The following is a 25908-nucleotide window of genomic DNA, read 5'->3' on the forward strand; positions in this document are numbered from 1 at the left end:
TGATATATAGATATATATATATATATATATATATATATATATATATATATATATATGTGTGTGTGTGTGTGTGTGTGTATGTATGTATGTATGTATGTATGTGCAATATGTTTCCACTCATTTACATTGATCACATGTTCACTGTCAATCTAATAATTTGCTTAATTACTGTCTGCTTATCAGCTTGTTTGTTGGGTCTACATGTCTATTTGTTTGTTTGTTTGTTCGTTTGCTTGTTTGTTTGTCTGTCAATCACGGACGATTAGGGTATAATTTTGATTAATTGCGTAGAGGTAACGGAAAATCATTTCGAAGTTACTTTCAATTTAAACGAACGCTAATAACCAAAATCATACTAACATCTTGGCTGCTGCTCATGACATAATCAATTAAGTGCCATGACATTTGATTTTCGAAATGAATAAAAAAAAAGTTGTTTTTTTTTTCCAAATGATTTTCATTTAATTTTGTACTTTTCTCTATTTAGGTCTCTCAGGTGAACTAAATGGTGTTTCAACGTCGTGTTCTAATTACACAAAATATTACGCGTCCAGTATGCCGGTTTTAGAGGACGGCCTTTCCTCTGGCCATACTTCTGATACTGAGAATAACAACAATAATCAAAATAATCACTTACTTAGCCAACAAAATTCTGTTATACAACATACACCGGTTAACGGTGGAATTTCAATTCTGATGGACATGAAACGTGCCTCCACTAATAACAGTATAAACAGTATGAATAATATAACCACTTCTACAACAGATGGTGGCGGTGGTGGTGGCGGTGGTGGTGGTGGTGGTGGTGGTGGTGGTGAAAAGCATACCGCATTATCACCAAATATAGTCCATAGAAACCATAGTCCGATTGTTCTAGAAGATACGGCAAGGGATTCATCTCGAGGTAAACAGGAAAGTCGTGAATTACGCGAGAGCAGGGAACGTGAATTTATCGCACAGAGTCCCAGCAGAATGAGTACAAATCAAGTGTTTAAAAATATCGATCCAGATTTGGATTCCTTATACTCAATAAGTAGGTTCCTCCATAAGCGATTTACGAACGGATCGATCTAATTGTTATTATTTTTATTTAGGTGTATTCCAACGTAATGATATGGTTCAAATGACTCCGCCGCCTCCAGCGCCAGCACCACATCGCAAACCAAATGTTATGAGCACGGACACGGAAACTTTGCAGTCATCATCTTATAGAGGAGAAATACGCAACAACATAAACCATAGCAATTCCCCAAGCAAAAGTAATTCAATTACTCTTTCAACTCATAACAATGCCATGCAAGCGAATGCATCACCTACTCAATCAAGTCAAAAACGCAATAATTCTGCACAACCACCACAACCACCACCACAGCCACCACCACCTCCACCACCTATACCAGAGCGTAATATTCAACGTTCGCCATCACCCCTTCTTAATTCACCCGTATGGTTGTCGCGTCATTTGGAAGTTAACACTTGCAAGACCCTACTGGAATCCTCATCGGAAAATCATTCCAAAAATTTAAGTACTGACGAGGATGAGGTCGACACCGATCTGGAAACAGATCGTTTATTGGGTCACCAACGCCTTGACGATCAAAGCTATTACGAAGAAAACAAATCGTGGGTAGATAGAAAACCTGCACGATCATTGCTATCAAAAATTTCGCCGAAACAAGTGCCGAGCACTAAAACTCGTAACGGTTATAATGCGTTGCTTTCATCCACTCCGGAAATCCCACCGCCAATACCACCGAAAAACTCATCCAACAAACTGCTTGATATTGGTGGTTCCATATCCTCGCCCGAACACAGCGATAAATCACCCATTAAATCGATTGACATACAGGACTGCGTAGTTACGATGGGTTCGGCTGCTGGCGATTCCGATAATTCTGATTGCTTGAAAAAGGACTGTGACAGCTCTGGTCCTGGACCGAATAACGGCAACAATAGTTCATCAAACATTAGTGCTGGCAATAATAGCACCGGCAATGCTTGCAATGCTATCTCCAGTAATAACGATAGTGTTGCGTCCGTTAATAACGTTAACGTTACTACGGGCGAGAAAAAAGTTAAAAAGAGTAAGAATAAAGAAGGTAAATTATTGGGTTTATCTTCGTGACCGAATACGTAGTGTCATTAATCGTCGTAGAACCAATTTTAGTAAAATGGATTTTCGTTAACAATTATATTATTATGTTGTAGCGCATAGCAAGCGTGTAAATATGAAGATCGATGACCGGAGCAAATTCTTCAACCAGCCATTCCAGGGTTATTTCGCTAATCCGGCGATTAATGTTTTTCTGATTTATAAACATACCTAGCGATATAAGTAAAAACTAATTACGCCTCATAGACAAGCAGTTAGAAGTTATGATTAAAAGACGGAGATCTTTTGAAGAAAAGATATTTGTTAGAAAAACTGATCTTACCTGACAATAGATAACTTTAAAAAGGAAAGCCTCTAATTGAATGAGTTTTCATAGTTTTTCGCTAGAGGTCTTATCATAGGTGCTATAATGTGCTAACGAAAACCGTGACTTCTTCATTTTAATACACTACAATAGCGTAGGTTATCTCAGAATATGCGAAATACGCGGTTTTTAAAAGTTTTGATTATGTCGTAGTCTATGTGAAAAAAAAAAAAAAAAACCAATGAACTTGAAATGGAAAACGGTTGTAATATGCCAAAAGTCATAATATCGGGCATTGTCAGCATGATTGAGGTTCGATCTCGTGTAGCAAAACATGAAGCATTAGAAGCATTAAACTGGCATCTGCTATCCTCTCAGCTATTTTCATGAGACACTACTTCCTTCTGAGTAACAATAATTGAGCATTTTAAGTAGATATACTCAAAAGATCAAGTACGCATTCTGCGCGTAAGTAACATTCCAAGTACGAGATAAAAGAATTAATGGTTAGTGAGAGGCAATAAACTGAATAAAATGTTTAATACCATTTTTTATGATATTCCCTCAATTTAACTAACTGGTTAGGAGCAAAAAAAAAAATAAATAAATAAACAAAGGTAGGGAAGTCGGATCGCGTAGGTCTACTTTTTAAACCCTAATATTTTAAAGGGTTGCAATGAGAAGAAAGTTTAATTTCTAGTTTTTTATGATAGAAACTGAAATATAATAGAATTTTTAGGAAATGAATACAATTTGCTAAACTTGGATCACGCTAATGTAATAATTTGGACATGCACCAACATGCAGCCTTTGAGGCAAATTATGTCTTTGCATAATAATGTAATATGTAATTGTTGGTGTGGTGTGGTGTGGTGTGGATAATTGTACTAAGCGAACAGGTGTATGATATCTAATGGTCGGCCTTGCCTGGCTATATTGGTCTTATTTGTTACTTATTGTATTTGCGATTTTGTTCGTATGATGACAATACGGCGGACATAAGGATAATTATATCAATCAATTTACGCTTAGATGTATACAAATAATCGAACGAAATAATAAAAATTTTTATTCGCGTCCTTCATTTTCCTCCATTTTGATATTCTACAATCTATACATTGACAAGTACGACTTTACGATCGTACACTAAATCTAATTTGTCTGTTTTATCATCAAATAATGTCATGAATTGAATTGATTAGAAAACTTTAACAATTCTTTCATAAATTTAATGCAAGTGCATTGTAATGAAAATTTATATTTTTAGACCAAGCTAGGTCGAACCCTCCACGCTGGAATGGCTCATCCAGTTTACAAGTTTGCTATATTTCTTGTTTTCTTACAGTGTTGAATATTATTGCTAATTAATGTATTTAATTTTTTTTTTATATTTTATTTTGCATGCGTTCCACATTTCGTTTAATCAAAAAAAAAAAAAAAACAAAAAACAAAAAAATTAATAATAATAATAAAAAAAATAACAAAAAAAAAATAATAAAAAAAAAAAAAAAAAAAAAAAAAAAAAAAAAAAAAAAAAAAAAAACGTTCACACAATACATAATTTTGTGTACGGCTTATCCGAACTTGATGTGTCTACGAATAATTACAATACAATCTCTACTTTGTAAGATATATATAATTTTTTACTATATAAATTTATATATCAAATAAAAATCAAAAATTTAGTTTCAATATTTTTATTTGTAGTTGTTTTCATATTTATCGTCATGATTTAAAGGCATGAATTGTTATTAAAATATCTGTTTTGTCCAATTTTTTTTTTTTTTTTTTTTTGAACATAACCTCACGACGATGTGGTTTCAATAGGTGGTGCAGTGCTCATCGAGGGCGTTCTCTTTCGTGCTAAATACTTGGGTTCAACGCAATTAGTATGCGAAGGTCAACCGACTAAGTCTACCCGAATGATGCAAGCTGAAGAAGCAGTGTCTAGAATTAAGGTACGTTACATGTCATTAATATGTAAGCGTTTTTTTTTTTTTTTTGGTTTTTTTTTTTTTAAACCTCCCCGACCGTTATGATTTCTTTTCAATTGTTATTCATCACATTGTTAGCTTTGAAGTACCAGTAACCCAAGCATAACCTATCAAAAAGAAGCGAACACGTTCTTATTGAAAATTAATTAAAAAGAAATGCAAAGTTTGTTAATATCATGATCAAGAAAGTCTTAAAGAAATTCAAATTTGAAAAGCATTTCATATGTATTTCAAAGTAATAGCTATATATTCACAGTGTTGTGCGGTGGTTACCTGTGCGCATTTCCAAAATTTCTTTTGGTTCAAATTCGAAAACTAACTGCCAACTGTTATAGTATCCTTTTTATTTTGGTCTTTCTATGTTTTCATTTAAACAAAAACAAATTTAATTAGAACAAATTTTTATCCAAATGTCTTTATATATAATATACACGAATATAATAATCGAGATTTATCTGACTGTCGATTATGACAGAGGGATTTGTTTTATTAACTTCACGTAATGACGTTCTGTTCGAATTATTTCAAACTTTTGCCTAAAAGAAATTCAATAACAATTTATAACGAATGAATCGAAATATTAGATAAGCGGGCAAATTCTATCATTACTTAAATAAAACATTTGACTTTGAAGCTCTTTGATGTCCTCCTTAGCAGTCGAAGCTGCTTGGATGCCGAACTCTTTTTTTACAATTGCTAAGTGGTCAGAATGCTCTACGCTGCGTCATGGACCGAAATATGTTATTATCATCCAGATCGACGATCGCTCAAATGTAATTTAGAAAAAGGCGCTTGGCAGGTCCGAATTTTTACAGCTTTGCTTCCCAAATTTTCAATACAAACAATCTTTGCGATGCTTCCCTTGTGGAATTCATCAAAAATGAAATGTCTTAAATGTACTTTGCCGAGATTCGCTAACCACTAAAATCCCATATGACGCATTCGATCCTCTTGATTTCTTGCCTAACAACTTAAATTACCTAAAGTTGGTAAAATACGAGAGAACTTTCGCAATAATTTATTATAAAAATTCTTAAGTACAGATATCCCCGCGTTATAGGTGTATTCCTGTATAATTCGTTTTTACGACCTCGTATAACGTTTTATTAAAATCAAACTAAACTAAGAACATTTCAAACAAAAAAAAACTTATGCATATGATCTAAATAAATCCGCGCGTTATACGGGGGAATGCCCGTGTTATACGGGAGATTGAAATTGCGTAGTATGTAAAAACGCGTTATAAGAGCATCACGTTATAGCGAGGATTACTGTATTTTGTTATTTATGAGTAAATATTATATATATATGATTCTGGGAAATGCTTGTATCAGCTGATTACGTAAGTTCGTGGCGTAGGGCCTCAAATTCATTTTCCTTATATTTGCAAATGAAGTTTATTGAACCCATTGTATACCATTCCGATCGATAGCCTTTTATCATCACTGAAGAATTTCGGAAATTCCAGAACAAAAAAATTAACCCAATAATTTCTAATTTGCTTTGAACGTGGCTTCAAACCAAACAATTTGCTACCATTCGTGCACCTTAATCCATCTTGATCCGTAATTGTTTCGAGCTGTATGGTCGGACTTCACACTTTACATAATCTATTATTATCAATCTTCAGTGCGCAAATACAAATTGAACTCATTACATTTTTTGCAGTTATTTCATCAACGTCTCTGATACCTTTTATTCGAATTTATGATACCATTTGCTTAGTCCTTTTTTAGTTCCTGCAACGTTCCCCATCATATGATAATTGCCAATTAGCTTACGTTGCGATGATTGCCAGAAATATTGTACCAAGAAGCTATTCGTTTTTGAATCTCCAGTTATATTAAGAAATTTCAAAGAACTAACAAGTCAGCTTAATAAGGTGAAAAGGCGTTTCGTATCAGGATAATCCATCTTGTTTTGGTAATTTTCTTTAATTATAGAAATTAATGCCGCAATGTTGGCATTCTAATATCGAGTACAAGCTATATAGTCCACTTGAAGTCGGCAATTTAAAACTTTGGTATGATTTGCGATAGAAAATCCTTCTTTTTTTTTTTTTTTTTTGAAGAGAAAGTAAAAATTTCCTCAAAATCATAGATGATCACCTCTTTTAGCGATTACTTACAACCCCTATAAAGTTATATTTTCTTTGTTATGTTTTTTTTTTTTTTTTTTTTTTTCCTTTCGGGATTTTTGGCATTTATATAGTTATCTACTACTTTTACTTTTGTTAAAAACTCTGAAGTGGAATTAAAATGAAATTAATTTTCAATCTGTGTCTTATACTTTTTCTATGTGAATCTCCTGCAATCGCATAAAATCGGGAACAATTGCAACTTTATCTTCCCCAAAACATGAAAACAAAAAATAAAACTAATAATAATAATAATAATAATAATATAATAACAATAACAAAAAAAAAATAAAAATAAAAATAAAAAAAATAAAAAAAAAATCAAATAAAACCAAACAGGCTTTGGTAAGTTGAATAATGTTATCTCATCTTCACAGTTTTTTTCATTTCTTTTTTTTTGTGTTTTCGTCCGTCACATATGCTTTAAAATCTATTCTAATTTGACACCCGAAAACTATGCTTTACTTTATCTACATTGAAATTGCAATAATTAATGTTTGCATTGCATCAACTCACTTTTAGGCACCTGATGGTGATGTACAACCTAGCACTGAAGTGGATCTATTTATATCTACAGAGAAAATTATGGTTTTGAATACCGATCTTAAAGAAATAATGATGGATCATGCTTTACGTACCATATCTTATATAGCTGATATTGGAGATTTGGTTGTTCTGATGGCGCGACGCCGCTTTGTACCGCAAGATATCGATGATGCCCCTAAACCGAATCGAACACCGAAAATGATATGCCACGTATTTGAAAGCGACGAAGCCCAATTTATAGCGCAATCTATAGGCCAAGCCTTTCAGGTAGCCTATATGGAATTCTTGAAAGCAAACGGCATCGAAGATCATCGTTTCGTTAAGGAAATGGATTATCAAGAAGTATTAAATAGTCAAGAGATATTCGGCGATGAATTGGAAATATTTGCCAAAAAGGAATTACAAAAAGAAGTCGTTGTACCAAAAGCTAAAGGTGAAATTCTCGGCGTAGTTATAGTGGAAAGCGGTTGGGGTTCAATGTTACCCACCGTAGTTATAGCCAATCTAATGTCTACCGGTGCAGCAGCAAGATGCGGCCAATTGAACATTGGCGATCAATTAATAGCCATAAATGGCCTAAGTTTAGTGGGCTTACCACTCTCCACCTGTCAGAATTACATTAAAAATACAAAAAATCAGACTGTCGTTAAATTTACTGTCGTTCCCTGTCCCCCAGTGGTCGAGGTGAAAATCAAACGCCCCGAAACCAAATATCAATTAGGTTTCAGCGTACAAAATGGAGTGGTATGTATTAATTTATAAACAAAAATTAAAATATAAAAAACCGTTAATATTAACAAAAACTTAAATACGCGATTTTTCTTTTTTTTTTTTTTTTTCTTATAAAGATTTGTAGCTTACTGCGGGGTGGTATAGCGGAAAGGGGTGGCGTTAGAGTGGGTCATCGTATTATCGAAATTAACAATCAAAGTGTTGTAGCTGTTCCTCATGAAAAAATTGTTAATCTATTGGCAACATCTGTTGGCGAAGTGAGTCAATGCATTTTTTTTCTTATCTATTAATATTTTTACTAAAAAAAACTAAAATAATTCATTTATTCATTTAAGATTTTAATGAAAACAATGCCGACTTCAATGTTCCGCTTATTAACCGGTCAAGAGAATCCCATTTATATATAAAATCAAACAAGTTTGTTCTAAATAACTTTTGTAGCGTTAAGTCCCCACTATTCTATAAATCTGTAAATCACTGTAACAAACCCAAAAAAACTAAAAACAAAAAAAAACAAAAAAACAAATTTGTAATCATTTATAAATAACAACAAAAAAAAAAAAAAAAAAAAAAAAAAAAAGAAAGAAAGAAAGAAATTTGTAAATTACGATGAAGAAGCATGAACAATTAACGTCCACATTTGGCCATTTCGTAAAATCTAAATACCAATCCAACTGAAACGTTTCACTAGTCAAAAAAAAAACAGAAAAACAGAAAAACAAAAATAAACATTGAAAAGTTAGAGGCGAAGAGAAGAGAGTTTTTTCACTCGAATACACTATTATATAAAAAGAATTACAGACACTCGCTTGATTTACTCAATTTATTGCATTTAAACTTAAAAAAAAAAAAAGGAAAAGAAAATAAAAAATAAAAACAAAAATTATTAATTAATTAACAAAAATTTGAAAACTATCATAATTTCAAAAACGATAATGGCTATGATAACGATGATGATGACAATGATGATGAAATTAAATTAATTACCTTTTGAACGGAATAATTAGCGTCCTTGAGAAAACTTAAATAAAAACAAATTAATGATTAACAAAAAAAAAAGTAAAAATAAAACAAAAAACAAAAATGCATAACTTACGTGCAAAATTATTTTTAGCCGGCCAATAAAGAAGACAAACCATACCAAATAAACGTTTTTTTTTTTTTTTTTTTTTAAATTGAAAAAAAAAATAAAAAAAAAAACATCATAAAATAAAAGATAAAAAGAAAAGCATTAAAAATTGTAATCCGATAATAAATTTGATATCCATCATCGCGTACAGCACTAATGAATTAAGCTTTTAGGGTTTCACGTTCAACCTATCTGACCCGTCCGAACACACAAGGCTATAATAATCCAATAAGAAAGGTCACCTAAATCTAACCTAATCGATTGCTACTGATTACACTTACGAGAAACAAGTTACAAATTCTTCTTTGACGAAAACTGATTTAAAAAATTTCAAAAAAAAAAAAAAAACTACAATATGAAGAAATCTCGCCGCCCACCTCTTGGCCCTTTCAATCATTATCACCGCTTGTCTATCCACTAATGATGACGGTTCCAGTGAATGGCAATGCTTTAATTTACCTCTAAAAAAATATATAGAAAATCTTGAAAGTAACATAACCGTTACGCTGTAATATGCTTTACCTAAAATTATGCGAAAATGGCTTAGCTTCATGAACTCTTAATAAAACATAGTGAGCTGTTATTCTTATGTCGCTTATATGTACATTTTTGCGTGATAATCATAACGATGGTGAATGGCAAATTGTACGGTTCAAGCCGTACGTAATTCTTATTTTCCGTTTTCAAAAAGTTACACATTCCTGCTGTAAAGTAAAAATAGTTTTTTTTTTTTTATTTAAATATCTGAACATTTAGTTCATTACATATATACATCTTAAAGGAAAAATATATTCGCATGTAAAAAGAATCCCGCCCCCCACTTTTACCAGAACCAAATCATTTACAACGTATATTTTATATATAGTTTTGATACATATACAAACACACTTATATACAATATATAAACGTATAGAAAAACACAATGAAATCTTGCATAGCTATTTAATGTTATGTTAAAGAAACAAACATACACACACACACACACACACACACACACACACACACATTAATCCTTATACACGTATAATTTAGAAAAATGAAAAGAATTTGCTTCTATTATTAAAATAACAATAAACGGACAAGAAAGTTATATTTGTCTAAATTCGAATCGACAGATCCATCATCTAAAACTATATCTAACACATGAAATAGATAAATTTCATTCATTTTCTACGGATAATATGCAACATTTCAATTCACTTATTAAAGTATAACAAGTAAGAATACTAACTATATTCAATTGTGATCGAATCTTTTATACCCATCACCGTTATCCTAAGAAAGACTTGAAAAACAAAAGGTAAAGAAAAAAAATCAATTTTCGTACTTTGTAATATTGGATGGGCGTTGCTGGTACTTTCTACTTTTATAGCACAAAAGTGAAAATTTATATCTCACATCTATGGCAGTTGATGAGTAACACGCCATAAACATGGAAATTTTATGTGTCCTCAGTTTTTGTTGCATTGCGGGTGTGCCCTCTAACCAGTTTAAGCCATTTTCAGATTGTTTTGCAAATTTCTAGACCATACCTTCTTCACTATTACGAATGAGAGAATGTTTACCACATATGCTAAAATAGTTGGACAGATGGACAGACGGACACGCTTATATGCAATCCGAATTTGACATTGGTCAAAATCGTATTTACTATATAGAGTTTCCGAAGCTTGCTTCGAGACGTTATAGAGGTTCGGGCAAAAAAATGAAATTTTGATACACTATAATATGGGGTAGGCAAGGCGAAATCGTTCCATTTGTGTACAGTTACTATACCGTCGCCCATCGAATATAAATTCAAATTTGTATAGGTTATTTGCTGTAAACCATATTTTATTTTTTCCTTTTCAAAAGCAGAAGTTTCTTCAGTTTACGTCATATTGTAGGCATGTCCTTCGCCTATTCTTAATACTATCCTGCATACAAGAACCTTCAAGGTTTTTCCCAATTTAGAAGTCGATAAGATCAGTTCTGCGACCAGGAGAATGTTCATAACAGACTTTATACGGACGGACAAACGGACAGACGGACATACTTTCATCGATTCAAAATTTGATATTGATTAACAATGTTTATATATAAATGAAATGCTTGAAGATTCCTTCGACATGATCGAACCTTTTTTGCCCATCACAATTATCCTAAAAGAGACAAAAAAAGGAAAAGAACTAAATTTTCATACCCTATAATATGCAGTGGGCGCAGCTGATTTTTTTGTATTTTCGAAATAAAAGTTTTTGTCGCATAGGCATGAGATCGTTGTAGGCGTGTCCTTCGAAAAGTTCAAGTCCAAATTCTTTTGCAAATTTTTAAGCGATATCTCAAATATTACACAGTTGCTCAGGCAGACAGACGGTCAAACGAACAGACGGACATGCTTAGATAAATTTCGTCCTAATGCTAACTATTGTTTCCACTCAAGCGACCTTTCGCATAAATCATTGCGGAGCCACAAAAATTGCTCTTTTGAAGTTTGTACCATTGAACATCATTTGGATATAGGCAACAGGTAGTGTACTTTGAAGCGATTTTCGCATCATTGTTACCACATTCTTTTGATATCGATTCCCATGATGAATATATCTAACCACTATTCCAGTAACAGCTCGATGGGTAAAATATGTCCCAAGACATTTCGCAACATACATCAGTACTTGTATATAACTATATATATATATATATATATATATATATACGTGTATATGCATTCACATGCACATCCACATTTGCGGATATACATATGTTTATATATATTTATGTATATATTATATGTTAGGTGGAATTCTTAACTTTTTTGCGTGGAGATTATCAATGATCATCATTGTAACTTGCATTCATAGTATTCGTTCAACTTCCTTATAGTTATCGGATATCGGTGGGTATAAAAATGTATTTAATTGATTTATATCAATGTTTGCAATTTTCGGTCCTCACATCCATAGAAATTTATATTCAATTAATTACTATCTAAACTTGAAGTTCTCTCTTAAACAAAATACTTGATAAAACGAAACCTTTATAATCTTGGAGACACAATCTTTAAATCAAAGTATATTTAAATCAAAAAAATTAAATAAATAAATAACAAATGAAAATAAAAAACAAAAAACAAAAAAAAAACGAAAACCATCTAAAAAAAGTTTTAGTTTAAGTTAAAATATTAAAATTAGACTATTTAAAAACAAAAATTTAAAAAAAAAAAAAAAAAAAAAAAAAACGCTTTTGAAAAACGCTTTCATCTATCAGGTAAACAAACACACAAACACACAAACTTTAATTATATTATTCTTATACTACCGTTATAAATAACTTGTCTAACTTAAATTTTCTATACTGGCATGAATCCATCATCAATCAATCAATCATTTAAGCCTTTAACATTGCTCTTAAAACTTAAACGCCTATATGTATGCATTAAGTTATATTAAATAATTTTTTTTATATCTATTATAAATAGATAGATAATACACGATGGTTTTGAAATGAAAAGTTCAATTTTTTTAATCTGAATTTTTTTTTTTCTCTTCTTTTATTTTGTTTTTTTCATGCTAAAATAGTTTTCATACATAAATTTTTTTTGCATTCATTTTAATTCCACTTTTTATACACTTATTAGCAAGACTAGATGGTAAATTTATCGCTGATTTATAACTATCTACCCTCTAATATATATAGAGTACAGAGAATATACAAAAATCTAAAATAATCAGTGTGAAATTGTTTGGAGGCCTCTTGAAGATTGTAATTTTTCAAAAGGGATGCCGCTGCCAGGAACAAGGCTCCCAAATGAAAAATCCAGACACGATTGCAACAATACCTTATTTGACATTTTCTCGCTAAGCACTCTAAGCGAAGATCGTGTTATAATAGAATACACACTTACCTTTCTCGATTCTTTTTTCAACGAAAAAATCATCATAGTGTGATTGGACACGCCATTGTATAACCTACATCACCTACCTTAATACAGTTATTCAAGTAAGTTGTTCTCGAAAAAGTGATCCAATTCGAATCATTTTCAATAGTGTTCGTCCTTGGGCCAAAACCCGTAGGTGTACTTAATATCAAAAACTGTGAGCTATAGGTTGAATGAAAGAACACAAGACAGACAGACGGGCAAACAAAATTAGATATAACACGTCCTTCTAGGTACTACTTTCATTACTATTATTATTTACTCGTGTAGTAAGTTATAAGTTATAAGAAGTTATTCAAAAGTGAATTGAAGTGAAGAAAGTGAAAAAATCATGTGAAGTGAAGTCACCGTTTGTCAACAGCCGTTCACGATTGTTAAATATATAATATTTTAAGCGAGTCATCTCTTTTCAGCTTTTACCTCTTTCGACAAAATTCTCTTCCTCTTCTAGATAATCTACGGCCTTAGCACAGCCTGAAAGGCAGAATCAAGCGATTTTCTTTGACCAAAATTTGCCTATCTTAAGCAACTTTAGAGCGCTTCATCAAAGACTGCAGAACGCCAGCACAAATAGAAATCAAAATTTTTTTTTTGATTTATTTCAATTACACGGAGAAGCACATACGACATGACATATGCTTAACAAAACCCAATGGTCTTCCAATGGATATATATATATATATATATATATATATATATATATATATATTCCTTCTTTGCTTTCTTTATCTTACTGTCATTATACTCTGCACCATTTGTGGCGGTAAATTTGACCCTAAAGCACTTGAGATAGGCACACTCTCTCTTATACCGATCTAAGCTTGTTTGTTTATTCGTCTGAGGTGTGTTCAGGTGCTTTTAAGTTCAACCCAATGACGAACGCTATTGATAATGTTGCGTTTTAGATCACTTTTTCCCAGCACTTCCCATGTAACGCCTTCTTTTTTTAGGAAAGTCGTTATATATTAACGATTTACATATAAGATTACGTTGGGTATTTAATGGCGCGTCGAGGCCTACTATAATTTTTTTTTTTAGTTATTAAAATCTGCAAAATGCTAAAGATTATCAAACTTTTAAATATATATATATATATATAGAGTTATGCGTGACAAGATATCCATCACATTAAGGAAAGCATTAATTTTTTTTTTTACACCAAACATTGCCCAATTGATCTTAAGAATTACCAAAGAAGTCCAACGAGTTGTTTTCTTTAAATAAAAAAGTTGGTTTGGCGAACAAGTATGATGCACGTGCAAATACAATTAAGATTCTCGGGGCGATCGAAAATAAGTTGATAGAATGTTGCAAAAAATGATTGAAAAGTTTCTCCCATTAGGGAAGTTGCAAGATCAGAGATCTTATAAGTTCCATCTAAATTTACCAGATCGATTTGACCCTATTCGTCCTTCTATCGTCGAAGCTCTCACCTGAGAGTTTGTGCACAAGAAGAAATTATTTTATGTCCAAGTATCGATAAATTTTAAATGATCACTGATACGTCTCCAGATTTCACTAAATTTTTTGTTAAAACAATGCGAGCCTTGCGAGAGTGAACAGAAACGACTTTCACAATACCATTACCATTAAGCTGCAAGTGTTTTCAGATATTGATTAAAATATATTATCATCATCGCTTCTGAAATAATTGATTTGCTAACATATCCAAAATTGGGAAAACTTCGTCCGCTGATAACAAAAGTTATTCACCGGGAAAGTTCAATAGTTTTGATGTGCAAACTTTATATTGAGGCGTGCGTATAATACTGTGAAGGTGAGATAGGTGAATTATCTCTCTCCCTTCATATTACTCGACGCGCAATATAACGCAAGAATTTGTTCACAACCAGAATTTTGCATTGAGTTCTGAGTACTGTTTTCAGCGCTCTTTAGCTTTTATAACCATATTTGATATTGATGTGAGATCTGTTTACTACTTAGCCCGTTTCGAATACACAAGTAACTTACCCTAATGTAATAATTGTAGTAGAGTTCAAAATGAGAAAAGAGGCGGATTACTTCTGTTTATATTTATGGCCTCTGGGTCAACGAGGTCTCATTCTAGCTTGGTGTCACTTGTGAGGAAAAAATTACAGTTCCATTTGTGTTGAGTCAGCGTCTTGCCCTAAAAAGGCTCTAACTGCGATTTTATGTTAACTTATGGTAATTTCTTCTTCTTCTTCTTCTTCATTGACACAATGAAAGATTTGAAGGATGGCTGCTCGAATCATTGCAAAAGTTAACTTAAAAGTTTTTCTGCAATGAATATTCATTTAGAAGAACCCAACTGCGAATCGATGAATGATGAAAGCATACCAATGAAATGTGATAGTGGGAAAGTGAACTATAAGCCGCAGTTTGCCTTACAAGTTTCCCTGCAATGACTTTATGCTTTGTCGATTGTCAAACATGAAATGTCAAAATAAATGCTTGACAAAAATCTGACCAAAGTACCGAGTAACGAGAATCGTTCTACGCACTTGCTTATATATTAGATGGGTATCTATGATTCATCCTAAGTCGGATGCAACTTTCTCGCCATATATGCGTATAATTTAGTAGATAAGAAGTGTGACTATTGAGTTAAAATACGTGGTTCGGGTGATCGAACTAGCACTAGAACTAGTTACTAATTGGGCATATACCTCCCAAGCTATGACTCACATCCTATCCCTCCATATGCATAGGGGGATTCATAGTAAAAAAAAAACGTAATAAAATTATATAACAATAATGTGGATGCAGGACCATTTGCGAGAAGACTACAACTTTTGCATGTGAATAGTGAATAACTTTGGCTTTAGTGAAACAAGCAATCTTCTAATCTCGATAAAGCGTTTGGATATTGCCTTAACACTAATTAATGATAATCCAGATTATAAGGCTATAAGAGGCTTTAGGTGATTTACCAATAGCCGCATGCTAACTATTTTGATTGCTTTCATCTTAAATTGATTGTTAACGTAGAAATGTTGATCGAAAAATTTCTTAATATAATATTTTATATATATATATATTTTTTTTTATTATTTTGCACCCTACGTTTACATACACAAACGCTTTTGAATAGTTCGACATAAAAAACATGCGCTTCTCTAGTGAAAACCCTAAAATACAAATAAAAAAACAATAATAAAGAAAAAAAAAAAAGTAACTAAACTAAAGCAAAAACATGCATAGAAAACCAAAATATTTATTTAGTCAGAAGGTAAGGAAACCATATATACAAAAAATTTAAAGTGGAATAAAGAATGTATTGCAAGAAAGAGAAAAAAAATCAAATAAAAAATTAATAATAAATTATTTTTGGCCTTTGCCTTTAACTAGTGTGTCTTAGAAGCAAATACGAAAGAAATATAATAACATAATAAGCAGAAAAATAAAACCAAAAAGAAAAACAACCAAAAAAAAAAAAAAGAAATTATATAAACCCGATAGAAAAAGTAAACGCAGCCGAAGACAGTTAGCACAGATCCACTTTAAACCAAAGACCTCCAGGAAAAAGTTATGTAAAATGTATAACTAAACCTCATATAATTGTTGATGTATGTAATTATATCTATGAATAGTTAAATACTAAGAAATTCCTATGTAGTACTTCTTGTATTTGTCTGCACACAAAATCACACACATACCCACCCACCCACATACCAACATACACAAACATTATCACACACAAAAATACATACATACATACACATAAACACACAAATAAATACAAACATACACACAAACATACACACACACACACACACACACACACACCTAGAGATCTTTCATTTGCTAAAAGGCACACAAGACGCAGCAGTTAAGCTAATCATTTAATCAAACTAAAGTTAAGTTTATGTATATCGGTTATATACTTATTTCCTCCTTAACAGAAAATCCTCCATCCTAATCCCATTACTTAGCCTCGTTCTTCACGATAATACACATTACAACTATTAATATATATTTGATGTTAAGGGCAAAAAAAAAAAAAATACTGTAAAAAACAAAAGGAAATATTTAATTAAATCATGTTTAAGACGTGAAGTAATTAAAAAAAAAAAAAATGCATAAAATTTTACTAAAAGTGTATGAAATTATTAAGAATCTCATTAAATCGCTTGGAATTCATTTAGAAATATTAAAACGAGATTAAAGAATATTTATAAATAATAAAACCAACAACAACAACAACAACAATATATAATTAAACAAATATTATGGTAAGCTATGCACTCGTAGCATGGGCAACAAAAAATATTAATAATAATAAAAACAGAAAAAAAGAAAAACTATATTTAACGTAAATCTTAAAGCAAAACCAAATGAAAAATTACGTAATGTATTATGATAATAAATTAATAAATAAATAAACTATCAATTTAAAAAAAAAAAAAAAACACAAAAATCGTGTAATATTTAATTCGCATGCACATGCGCCTTTCCGAAACCAGAATCCTATACGCGTAGAATTCAATTCAAAGAGTTCACTTTCTAACAATTATCCGTGCATGAGTAGCCGAGTGAATAAGACTATACTCGGCTACCAAGTCAATGTTCACGGGTTCAAATTTCAAGTGCGCTAGCGTTTGCTCTTTGATTCTATCGTAATAGCTATAGTGAGCGCTCAGTTGGTAGAGGTGCAATACTAAAAAAATTAGCCTACGGCCAGGGGAAACTAATTAAAAAGTTACTTGGAAATAAGTCCACTCATGATTCTCAGATCTTATGAGGTAACCATACCAAAAAAACACTTACTACAACACTCTTGTGAAAACTATTGCTAATATCTTTTCCAAAAATACATGCACGAATTTAGATTGTACGCACATATATAGTAAATTAGCGATAAAAATTGCAGAGAATATAAGCGAGCAGATTTATATAGCGTGTGGCATTTGTGGCAAAACATGATGGTAATCATAAATTCATAGAATAAGCTGAGCTATTACTATTAGGTATATAAATTATATTAGGTTGAATAAAGAACTTGGAGCAGCTCTTCATATATTGCTTTGATCAAGCAATAATGTGCATTTGTCTATAAAGTGAAACAACTTTATTTATTCTTCCAAAACTCGGTATCATTATTACACTCAAATAATACTCCTTTTTAACAGTTTTACGTGTCGGAAGAAATTCGTAACACGTAACACTCCTATAAACGAAAGAAACTGTCCACATCGTCTGGATTTTTACGCATCTTTGGTGTAGTTTTTCCGATTTTAGTTTACATTTTTATTGCACAATATTCGATTCATGTGTCATTCATGGTTGTTTCCGAGTTGCATCACTTCTTTTACACTTCTTCCCCATAAATCCAAGTCATATCGTCCGTGATTATATGAATATTAATAATCGTAAAGTCTCTTTTGCTCGTTGTTACAAAACCACGTATAACTCTACACCAATTAAATATACTGACATAAATCTACATATTCTGACGTTAAAGAAAGTACTACTAATGCACAAAAAATAATTTGCTAATTTCAAAACAAGATGCGAAGCATGAATGAAAAATTCAATTTATTTTTTGCTCACTGTATTCGATCGGTGAACACCAAGTGTACCTTGTTTTGCATATAAGTTAATAAAAGACGTTCTTGTCTATTTTGGGTGAGTTTTATTGCAACAAAATAATTTCTTACATCAACACCTTAAAACTTACCCATCGGAGGAATGATATTTAATATTACTTTAAATATACTGACACTTCAAATTGCTCACGTCGCTAATCCAGACATAATCTAGTTCGCACTTGACAGAACTCAAAACGCAAGAAGCGGTTATATCGCTTTCCACATTAGTCAGAATTTAAACCATCAAATTGCTTAAAGTGTAGCTGCAGCATAATTGAATATCTCGTTAATAAGATCAATAGTAATAACTCAAAAAGTTGGTCATATGTATTTATAATCCAGACAGGAATAAATGTATGGATAAAGTTTTCCGGATGATGGACTAATTATGTAGCGAGTTTAGTGTTGATCTGCACCTTAACGATTTGCAAGCCAAACAACAATTGAGTAGTAAAGAAAAATTGATTTGCCACGGACGATGACTATAGTTTCTGATAGACCATAAAAAAGATGATCCGACTAATGGGTGATTTCGAACTCTCTGACGGTCTGACGACCGCTTTGAGACGATCATTTTTGATCGATAACAGCACTGTCAAGACCATGTTGGAGCAAATTCCATTTTCATTACCCTCGGAAATTAAGGAGTATTGATTCAGTTTAATAAACCATTTTGGGCCGTACTCGGAAACCAGGATTCTGTTTCATTCTAAAACCGGACGGAACTTTCGAATAAATCTCTTATATAAGTTAAAAATTTATCAAGCATAATTCTAGGAAAGCAGAAATAAGGTAAATAAAGATAAATTATTCCTCTAACATTACTTTGTTTAGGCATAAAATATTGCGTGATAAATCTGAACAGAATATTTTCATTCAAATTTATTGAAGCATTTAATGAACACAAAATTTATAATTCTTCGATATGAAATAATCACTAATATGAATATAAAGAGGATTTAAAAATAAACGTAAATTATATAAATGACTCTTAAAATTAAAGGAAACCGTCTTCATTTCTCCCTTTGCTTTTTTTCCTTTTTGTCTTACTTATTCGTATACATACAAAATCGTACGATTCCCAAATTTCCACAATACCTTGTAAAAAATCGAAAAACTGAATCCTCGCCTCGTAAAACGTAATTAATAGGTTCACACATAACTTGCGAGCGTTGCTAAAGCGAAAGCATAAAAATTTTGCCAAAAATTGACATTCATACATAACGTAAAGCAAGCCACATGTCTACCTTTAAATTAGTGCAATCAATTTTATTTTGACCGTTCGTAAGCCATGTACAACGCTTAATACAGTCATTGTATGGGTTTTACTTTTCATCGTCTTTTCAACCATTTTTATGTTCCATACATTAATTTTTTACATTCATTACTATTCCCTTGTTTTTAATGCCAACGATATGATAAAGCAGTCGAGTATTACATATATATGTATTAAATAAATATCTACGAAATGTCATGAAAATAAAACAGAATAAAATGAAATCAGAAAATAATTAGAAAACCTAGAAAAGTTCACTTCCCGCAAAATGACCATAGTTACGTGCCGAAGGTGACATACGCAAAACGTATGTATATGTCCATATCTTGATTAACCACCAACTTAATTATGCTCCACGCAAGGAACTTCGCAATAAAATGGATCCTTTTTAATCAACATATGTTATTATCATTTGGCGATTTGCTGGAGTTAATCATGTAAGCTACCGATTATTGCTGCGATTATCGTCTGCTGTATCAATACTAATTCAAATTTGTTCCCAACGATAACTATTTTATTGTCGCAAGATTTGACGAACACAAAGAGCGCATTTGGTGACAATCGGCAAGAGAATCTAATTAAGTTGGCAAATTTGCCAGCAATTGTCGCTTGATTACATGATTACTCCCCTGAATTGCAGAAGAAGAAGAAGAAGAAGAAATGGTATTATGTACGATCTGAAATGTTAAATGAAAACTCATGGTTCCATTATCGTAGTCGACTTTAGAGAAAAAGTAATATCAGTGTGAAAGTTATGATCGAGTGAAAATTGCTGTAGAAGTAAATACTTTGAAAAAATCGTTTGCTGATGTTCAGAATCTTGCCAAATTTTATGATACTATAAAAAACCTATATTCCCTTAAAATAATACAATGCAATGATAAAATTTGAAAGATAATTTTTTTATTTCCAATTCTTTATTTTTTTATTAAACATTATATTGTAAAAATCAAAATTGCAGATCATATAATTAAAAAAAAAATTATATGTGATAGGACATAAGAAAAGAAATATAACTTCAATTTCAAACAAATAGCTTGCATTTATTTTTCTATATTTTTTGTTCGTTTTATTGTATGTAACTGTATGATTTGTCAACCCAAGCGATGTCTACTAAAAAGTTCAAAACTTTTTCTTCCCCGATATGCCTGCAAAACTTCCATTATTTTCAATTGCATTGAAGAAGTCATATTTCAATGCTCGGTAGGGGCACATTCGGTTGTTTTAACCGAAATTTTTATTTTAATCATACCCTTTTCAAATTACTAAGTCCCACAAAGCTTTCTGATATTGCCGCTATTGGCAAAAGTTTCAATTTATGGTAATGTTGAAAAAGCTAAACTAAAACTGTCATTCTAATCAAAATACCTTTCCGTAATGGCAACTAAGTCAGGTGACATAAATAACATGACGCCAAAAAATAGTTACGATCCAACAGGGAATTCTAGTAATAATGTTGAGGAGGCCGATTTACAAGGTAAGTCTTTCCTTGCAATCTAGAAGAAAGAGTATAAATGCAATACAACTAATTCATCGATTATCCAAAACAGAAATAAGTGCAGTAAACGAAAGCCTCGATGAGCTGAGCAATGCTTTGGACTTTTTCGAGCAACGCACCGATAACATTATTGAACAGTTACAACAGTTATTGCATTCAAATCGTGAAATACGCCAACAGCTGGCCATGGAAAAGGCTGAACTAAAAGATTTTGATATGGAAGAACCGTAATTAGGAACACGTATTAAATTGATGAAATAAGCAAAATATTGTATAGCGGACAAGTATCAAACTGTTTTCTGTTACTTAAAATTAAAAATTAATAATCATTTCCCTAGTGTATTTAAATATAGAATTCATTAGGAACTTTATTTATGATTGCGTAGCAATTGTTTAGCGGAAATCTCAAACAAATTTTTATTCACGGAATGCAAATGCCTCACCTCCTTTCGAAGTGATTCCAATTCGTTTTGGTTTGCGCTACAACTAGAATCATAGACTTTCGAACTGCTGTTCTTTACGTGTGAAAAATATCTGTTTTCATCATTCTCTAAATCGTTAGCCGTAACCAATATTTCAATAACCTCATCCTCATCGGCTTCTACAGGATCCATCATACGTTTTAAATTAGCTCGAAATTCTAAAGGTTGTTTGTGCTCTGGATTAAAAATCATAGTATTCATTAATTTAAGGCACAAATTTGTTATAGCACCCTTGTGAGTGAGAGTTCTAACTAACTGCCGACTGGGTATATTCCATACCAATATCTGACCGTCGCTGGCACCTGAAACTAAAGTCTGACCATCCAAAGATAATGCCAAACAGTTTACAATACTTGTTGTTGAATGACCGCTAAACGTTTTATTCTCCTCTTCTTTATGGTATTCCTAAAAAAACAAAAAGTGGCATAAGTCGTTCAATCTGAATTTGTTTAAAATAATTTCACCTTAACTCTTGGTATGCTGTCCGTATGCACTTGAAATATACTGCCGGCATTTGAACCTACAAACACTTGTGTCTCCAAACCATTAACAGTCAAACTTTGCAAGCCCTCGTTGAATACTACATTCAGCAACAATGAACCATCACTTAAGTCATAGATCTTACTTGACCTATCCAAAGATACCGTATACATGTAGCATCGCATGCCTCCAGCTCCAATATGAATGTCAGTAACTGGTAAACCATGATCATTAAAGCTATACAAAGGTTGCGTGTTTTCATTATCAAAACTGCGCGACACGGCACGAGTTAGATTCCAAACCAGTATGGTACCATCTTTGCCACCACTAGCAAAGTGTGAACTATCGTCGGTAAAACGTATACAAGTTACAGTTTGATAATGCTTAGTCAAAATGCTCTTCATCCGTCCAGTTGCTTTATGCCATATGTAGAGAATTTCCTGAATGCCGGCAACCAAATAGCAATCATCTGGCGACAAAGCCAATGCCGTCACGGTACCAGGCATTACAAATCTAACTGTTGACAATTGTTCTTGCGCATTTATAGGCCAAACGTGAAGCAATGGTTTTGATACGTTTGCTGCCAACACATACTGGGAATGATAAAGGCAAAGAGTTCGCGATGCAGCTCCACTTCCCCCACCTTTATAGTTCATCAAATTTGTGCCCGTACGATAATCCCAAGCACTGCATGTTACTTGATGATCATTTGTATCGCTAGCGAACAAGACCTCCAAAATATTATTTTCCGACATATCTATTAAATTAAAATTTTTCTTTTAATATTTAAATACAACACGTGCATGCAAGCATTATTCGATTATATATATTGTTCGATTATTGCAAAGTTATCGATATATTGTATGCTTGCTTTAAATATCAAAACAAATGTTTATCACATCAAAATATCTGAGTGTCTGAACAAAATTGATAATATTGTAAAACCATCTTTATTTCACAATCAACAATCGAAATAACACGATATATTTAAGCAAACGGCAGCTGAAGATTTTTCTGATCTACATATTTGATATTACTGAGGATGTTCACTTAGTTCAATTTGAAGGGGACAATAAACTGAATTAAAAAATAATAATAATTGATATAATTCTTTAGTGGTTTCATCTTCAAGTGAAATATTATACTATTATTTTAATTTATAATCTCGTAAACTTCTTTTCAAAGAATATACCTTAAAGAGTTTTTCTTTCTTTTATTTCTGGATTTTTGATAAGTGTTCCCCGGGATAGCATCGATAATACCTGAAATAATGTCAACCTGTCTTCCCAAGGAGACAGTGTCCGAGGAGATTATTGTAGATGAAAATGTCTTTAAGAATAATTATTTAAATATTACTAAACGAGAGACAGAGTTGAAGTATGTGAAAATGTTGATTGCAAACGTAAGAATATCCCCTCCGATCTTTTTTTTTATGAATGCCTTAAGAGTTTTGAGATGTTCGGCTTAAAAGAACTCAAAACGTTTAGCAAGGGCAAAGCTAGGGTACTTTTTAACAATGCTCTCAACGCCAACTCTTTCACCAAAAATAATGATTTTAAAAAAAAGAACGAGAGAGCTTACATTCCCGGATGTTGCACGGAAAGGTTTCTTATTGGCCGAAATCTACCTATAAATTACGACCTAAACGAAATTATTGAAAATGCGGTGCCTGATGCTCCGATTAAGTCTGCTATTAAACTTCGGAGGAGAAATCCAGACGACAAGAATGAATTTGTTCCGATCACCAGCATGAAAATTGACAATAAGGGAAAATCCATCTCTAAGTTTATTAAGTTCAACTTTCGTATCCTTTCGGTTGACTGTTTTATTCTCACCTTAACACAATCTTCTAAGTATGATAGATTTGAACATATTTCAAAGTTTTGCTGCACTAAGGAGATTGACAAATGCGTAATGATTGAACGACTGGCTTGTTGTTTAAACGAACACAATTCTTTCTTTTATAAAGGTCTTTTTTGTGTGAGGGTCTTATGTCTTCTTTATTACAACAACAGTTTTGATATATAAACCACGAAAGGTTCCATCGGATATAATGTATACAGCTTTCCGGTAACGAAGCATCTATCGAAAACAGTGCGTAAAGTCAGGGTCAAGGAGAAACTTTTCTCCGTTTTCTCCATTTTTATAAAAGGGTTTAATTTGAGGGTACAATTTATTCCATCAAACAGACTCCCAATGAAGCAGTACGAACTATTCCTAATCACATGTTTCAACAACTAAATGATGAATTTAAAGAAATTGCACGTGCCAAGTCCAATCCCTTTTTGTATAAAATAAATCCCACATTTATCTTCAAAGCCTTATCAGAGATTTCTTTTTGTATTGTATGATGGCCTTCTTGATCTCTTTGCAACAAAAATGAGCGCATTTTTTATCTCTATGTGAAAGCAAATTTATCTTTTTAATTCACGATAATGGTTTTTTTTGTTTTTCCGTACAATCGTCTTTCTCTAAAGCATTCTTTATTTCAGCCAAAGTTTGCAACACTATTTTAACATCACTATGAACAACTCAACAATCTACAATTACACATAACAAATTGGTCTTAATATATCATGGCCGCAGTCTTTTTGTTATTCATATATATTTCTTATAAATAATTCTTTCTTTTTCTTATTTGGACATATAAGCCACAAGTCTTATGGGCTTAGTCCATTTTAACTTCACATTCAGAAAAAAAAAAAAAAAATTTGCAAAATCACAAGTTGTTAATAAAATTAATTTTTGATCTACGATGACCGCCAATACTGAAAAGAAGCCTGTATCATTGCCGCAGAAGCGATACTATCGGCAACGGGCGCACTCCAATCCTATAGCTGATCATTGTTTTAATCAGTGAGTATTAATTATATGTTTAACAAAATCCTGTTTCAAATTTGTGCCCTCTACCTGCAGTCCTGCCCATCCAGATGAAGTGAATTGGGTGGAATATTATCCTGATTATGACGCTTATCCATCATCAAAACGAGTAGAATTTGCTGACGTAGGTTGTGGTTATGGTGGCTTTTTAGTTACGTTAAGTGAAATGTTTCCAGATCGTTTAGCTATTGGCTTGGAGATAAGAGTGAAAGTCTCAGACTATGTAATGGACCGAATTAAAGCATTGAGGTGCCAACATGTCGGACGCTACAGAAATATCGCATGCATTCGCACCAACGCTATGAAATATTTGCCAAACTATTTCGTAAAACACCAATTAGATAAAATGTTCTTTCTTTACCCGGATCCTCATTTTAAAAAAGCTAAACACAAATGGCGCATTATTAATCAGGCTTTATTGTCGGAATATGCCTACGTCTTAAAAAAAGGTGTAAGTGCGCAAAACTAATACACAAAATATGAAAGAAAATCGAAAAGGATAACCATTCTCGACTTTGTAGGCCCTCGTTTACACAATGACCGATGTAGATGATCTCCATAAGTGGATTGTTCAACATATGGCGGAACATCCATTGTTCGTTCGGCTTACTCCTGAGGAAGAGGTAAAAGTATATATAAAAATATTGTAGAAAATTAATAACATTTAATTTGTAGGCTAGTGATCCTATTACTCCTAAATTATATGAAAGTAGTGAAGAAGGTGCTAAGGTAGTAAGGAATAAGGGTTGCCATTTTCTAGCGATCTTTCGTAGAATCTAATGTTAGAGAAACTTGAACGTTGACACAAATATACATAAATATAATTATAAAAGCCTTAAAAACATGTTTCA

General features: G+C 32.2%; 4 protein-coding genes across 11 annotated transcripts in view; 3 read left to right on the forward strand and 1 right to left on the reverse strand.

Moving 5' to 3' along the window:
* Positions 1-8379, forward strand: part of LOC119641871 (probable serine/threonine-protein kinase DDB_G0282963) — a 154936-nt gene extending 146557 nt beyond the window's left edge. For 3 of the 8 annotated variants that reach the window (XM_038040756.1, XM_038040760.1, XM_038040770.1), the window contains 7 exons: positions 488-1033; positions 1095-2099; positions 4245-4375; positions 6888-6893; positions 7071-7838; positions 7943-8083; positions 8162-8233. In XM_038040756.1, coding sequence (XP_037896684.1) covers positions 488-1033; positions 1095-2099; positions 4245-4375; positions 6888-6893; positions 7071-7838; positions 7943-8083; positions 8162-8233 — 2669 coding nt within the window. Of the gene's footprint in view, positions 1-487; positions 1034-1094; positions 2100-4244; positions 4376-6887; positions 6894-7070; positions 7839-7942; positions 8084-8161 lie in introns of all 8 variants that reach the window. The other 5 variants (XM_038040774.1, XM_038040786.1, XM_038040802.1 and 2 more) reach the window with 5 other exon arrangements.
* A 12389-nt stretch (positions 8380-20768) lies between these two features.
* On the forward strand, positions 20769-21469 carry LOC119637158 (UPF0184 protein CG14818). The gene is made up of 2 exons (XM_038033010.1): positions 20769-21194; positions 21268-21469. Exons 1-2 carry the CDS (start codon positions 21095-21097, stop codon positions 21444-21446), a joined length of 279 nt encoding a protein of 92 aa, XP_037888938.1. The 5' UTR covers positions 20769-21094; the 3' UTR covers positions 21447-21469.
* Positions 21470-21571: 102 nt separating this feature from the next.
* LOC119637140 (WD repeat-containing protein 18) lies at positions 21572-23873 on the reverse strand. Its single transcript, XM_038032986.1, has 2 exons — positions 22162-23873; positions 21572-22102 (listed from the first exon to the last, which is right to left on the reverse strand). The coding sequence occupies exons 1-2, from the start codon at positions 22930-22932 to the stop codon at positions 21584-21586; spliced, it is 1290 nt and encodes a 429-aa protein (XP_037888914.1). The 5' UTR covers positions 22933-23873; the 3' UTR covers positions 21572-21583.
* Positions 23874-24679: 806 nt separating this feature from the next.
* LOC119637149 (tRNA (guanine-N(7)-)-methyltransferase) lies at positions 24680-25872 on the forward strand. The gene is made up of 4 exons (XM_038032999.1): positions 24680-25033; positions 25094-25508; positions 25579-25680; positions 25733-25872. Exons 1-4 carry the CDS (start codon positions 24933-24935, stop codon positions 25835-25837), a joined length of 723 nt encoding a protein of 240 aa, XP_037888927.1. The 5' UTR covers positions 24680-24932; the 3' UTR covers positions 25838-25872.
* Positions 25873-25908: the final 36 nt, after the last annotated feature.

Source organism: Glossina fuscipes, unplaced genomic scaffold (genome assembly GCF_014805625.2).
Source record: "Glossina fuscipes isolate IAEA_lab_2018 unplaced genomic scaffold, Yale_Gfus_2 0, whole genome shotgun sequence".
Classification (NCBI taxonomy): domain Eukaryota; kingdom Metazoa; phylum Arthropoda; class Insecta; order Diptera; family Glossinidae; genus Glossina; species Glossina fuscipes.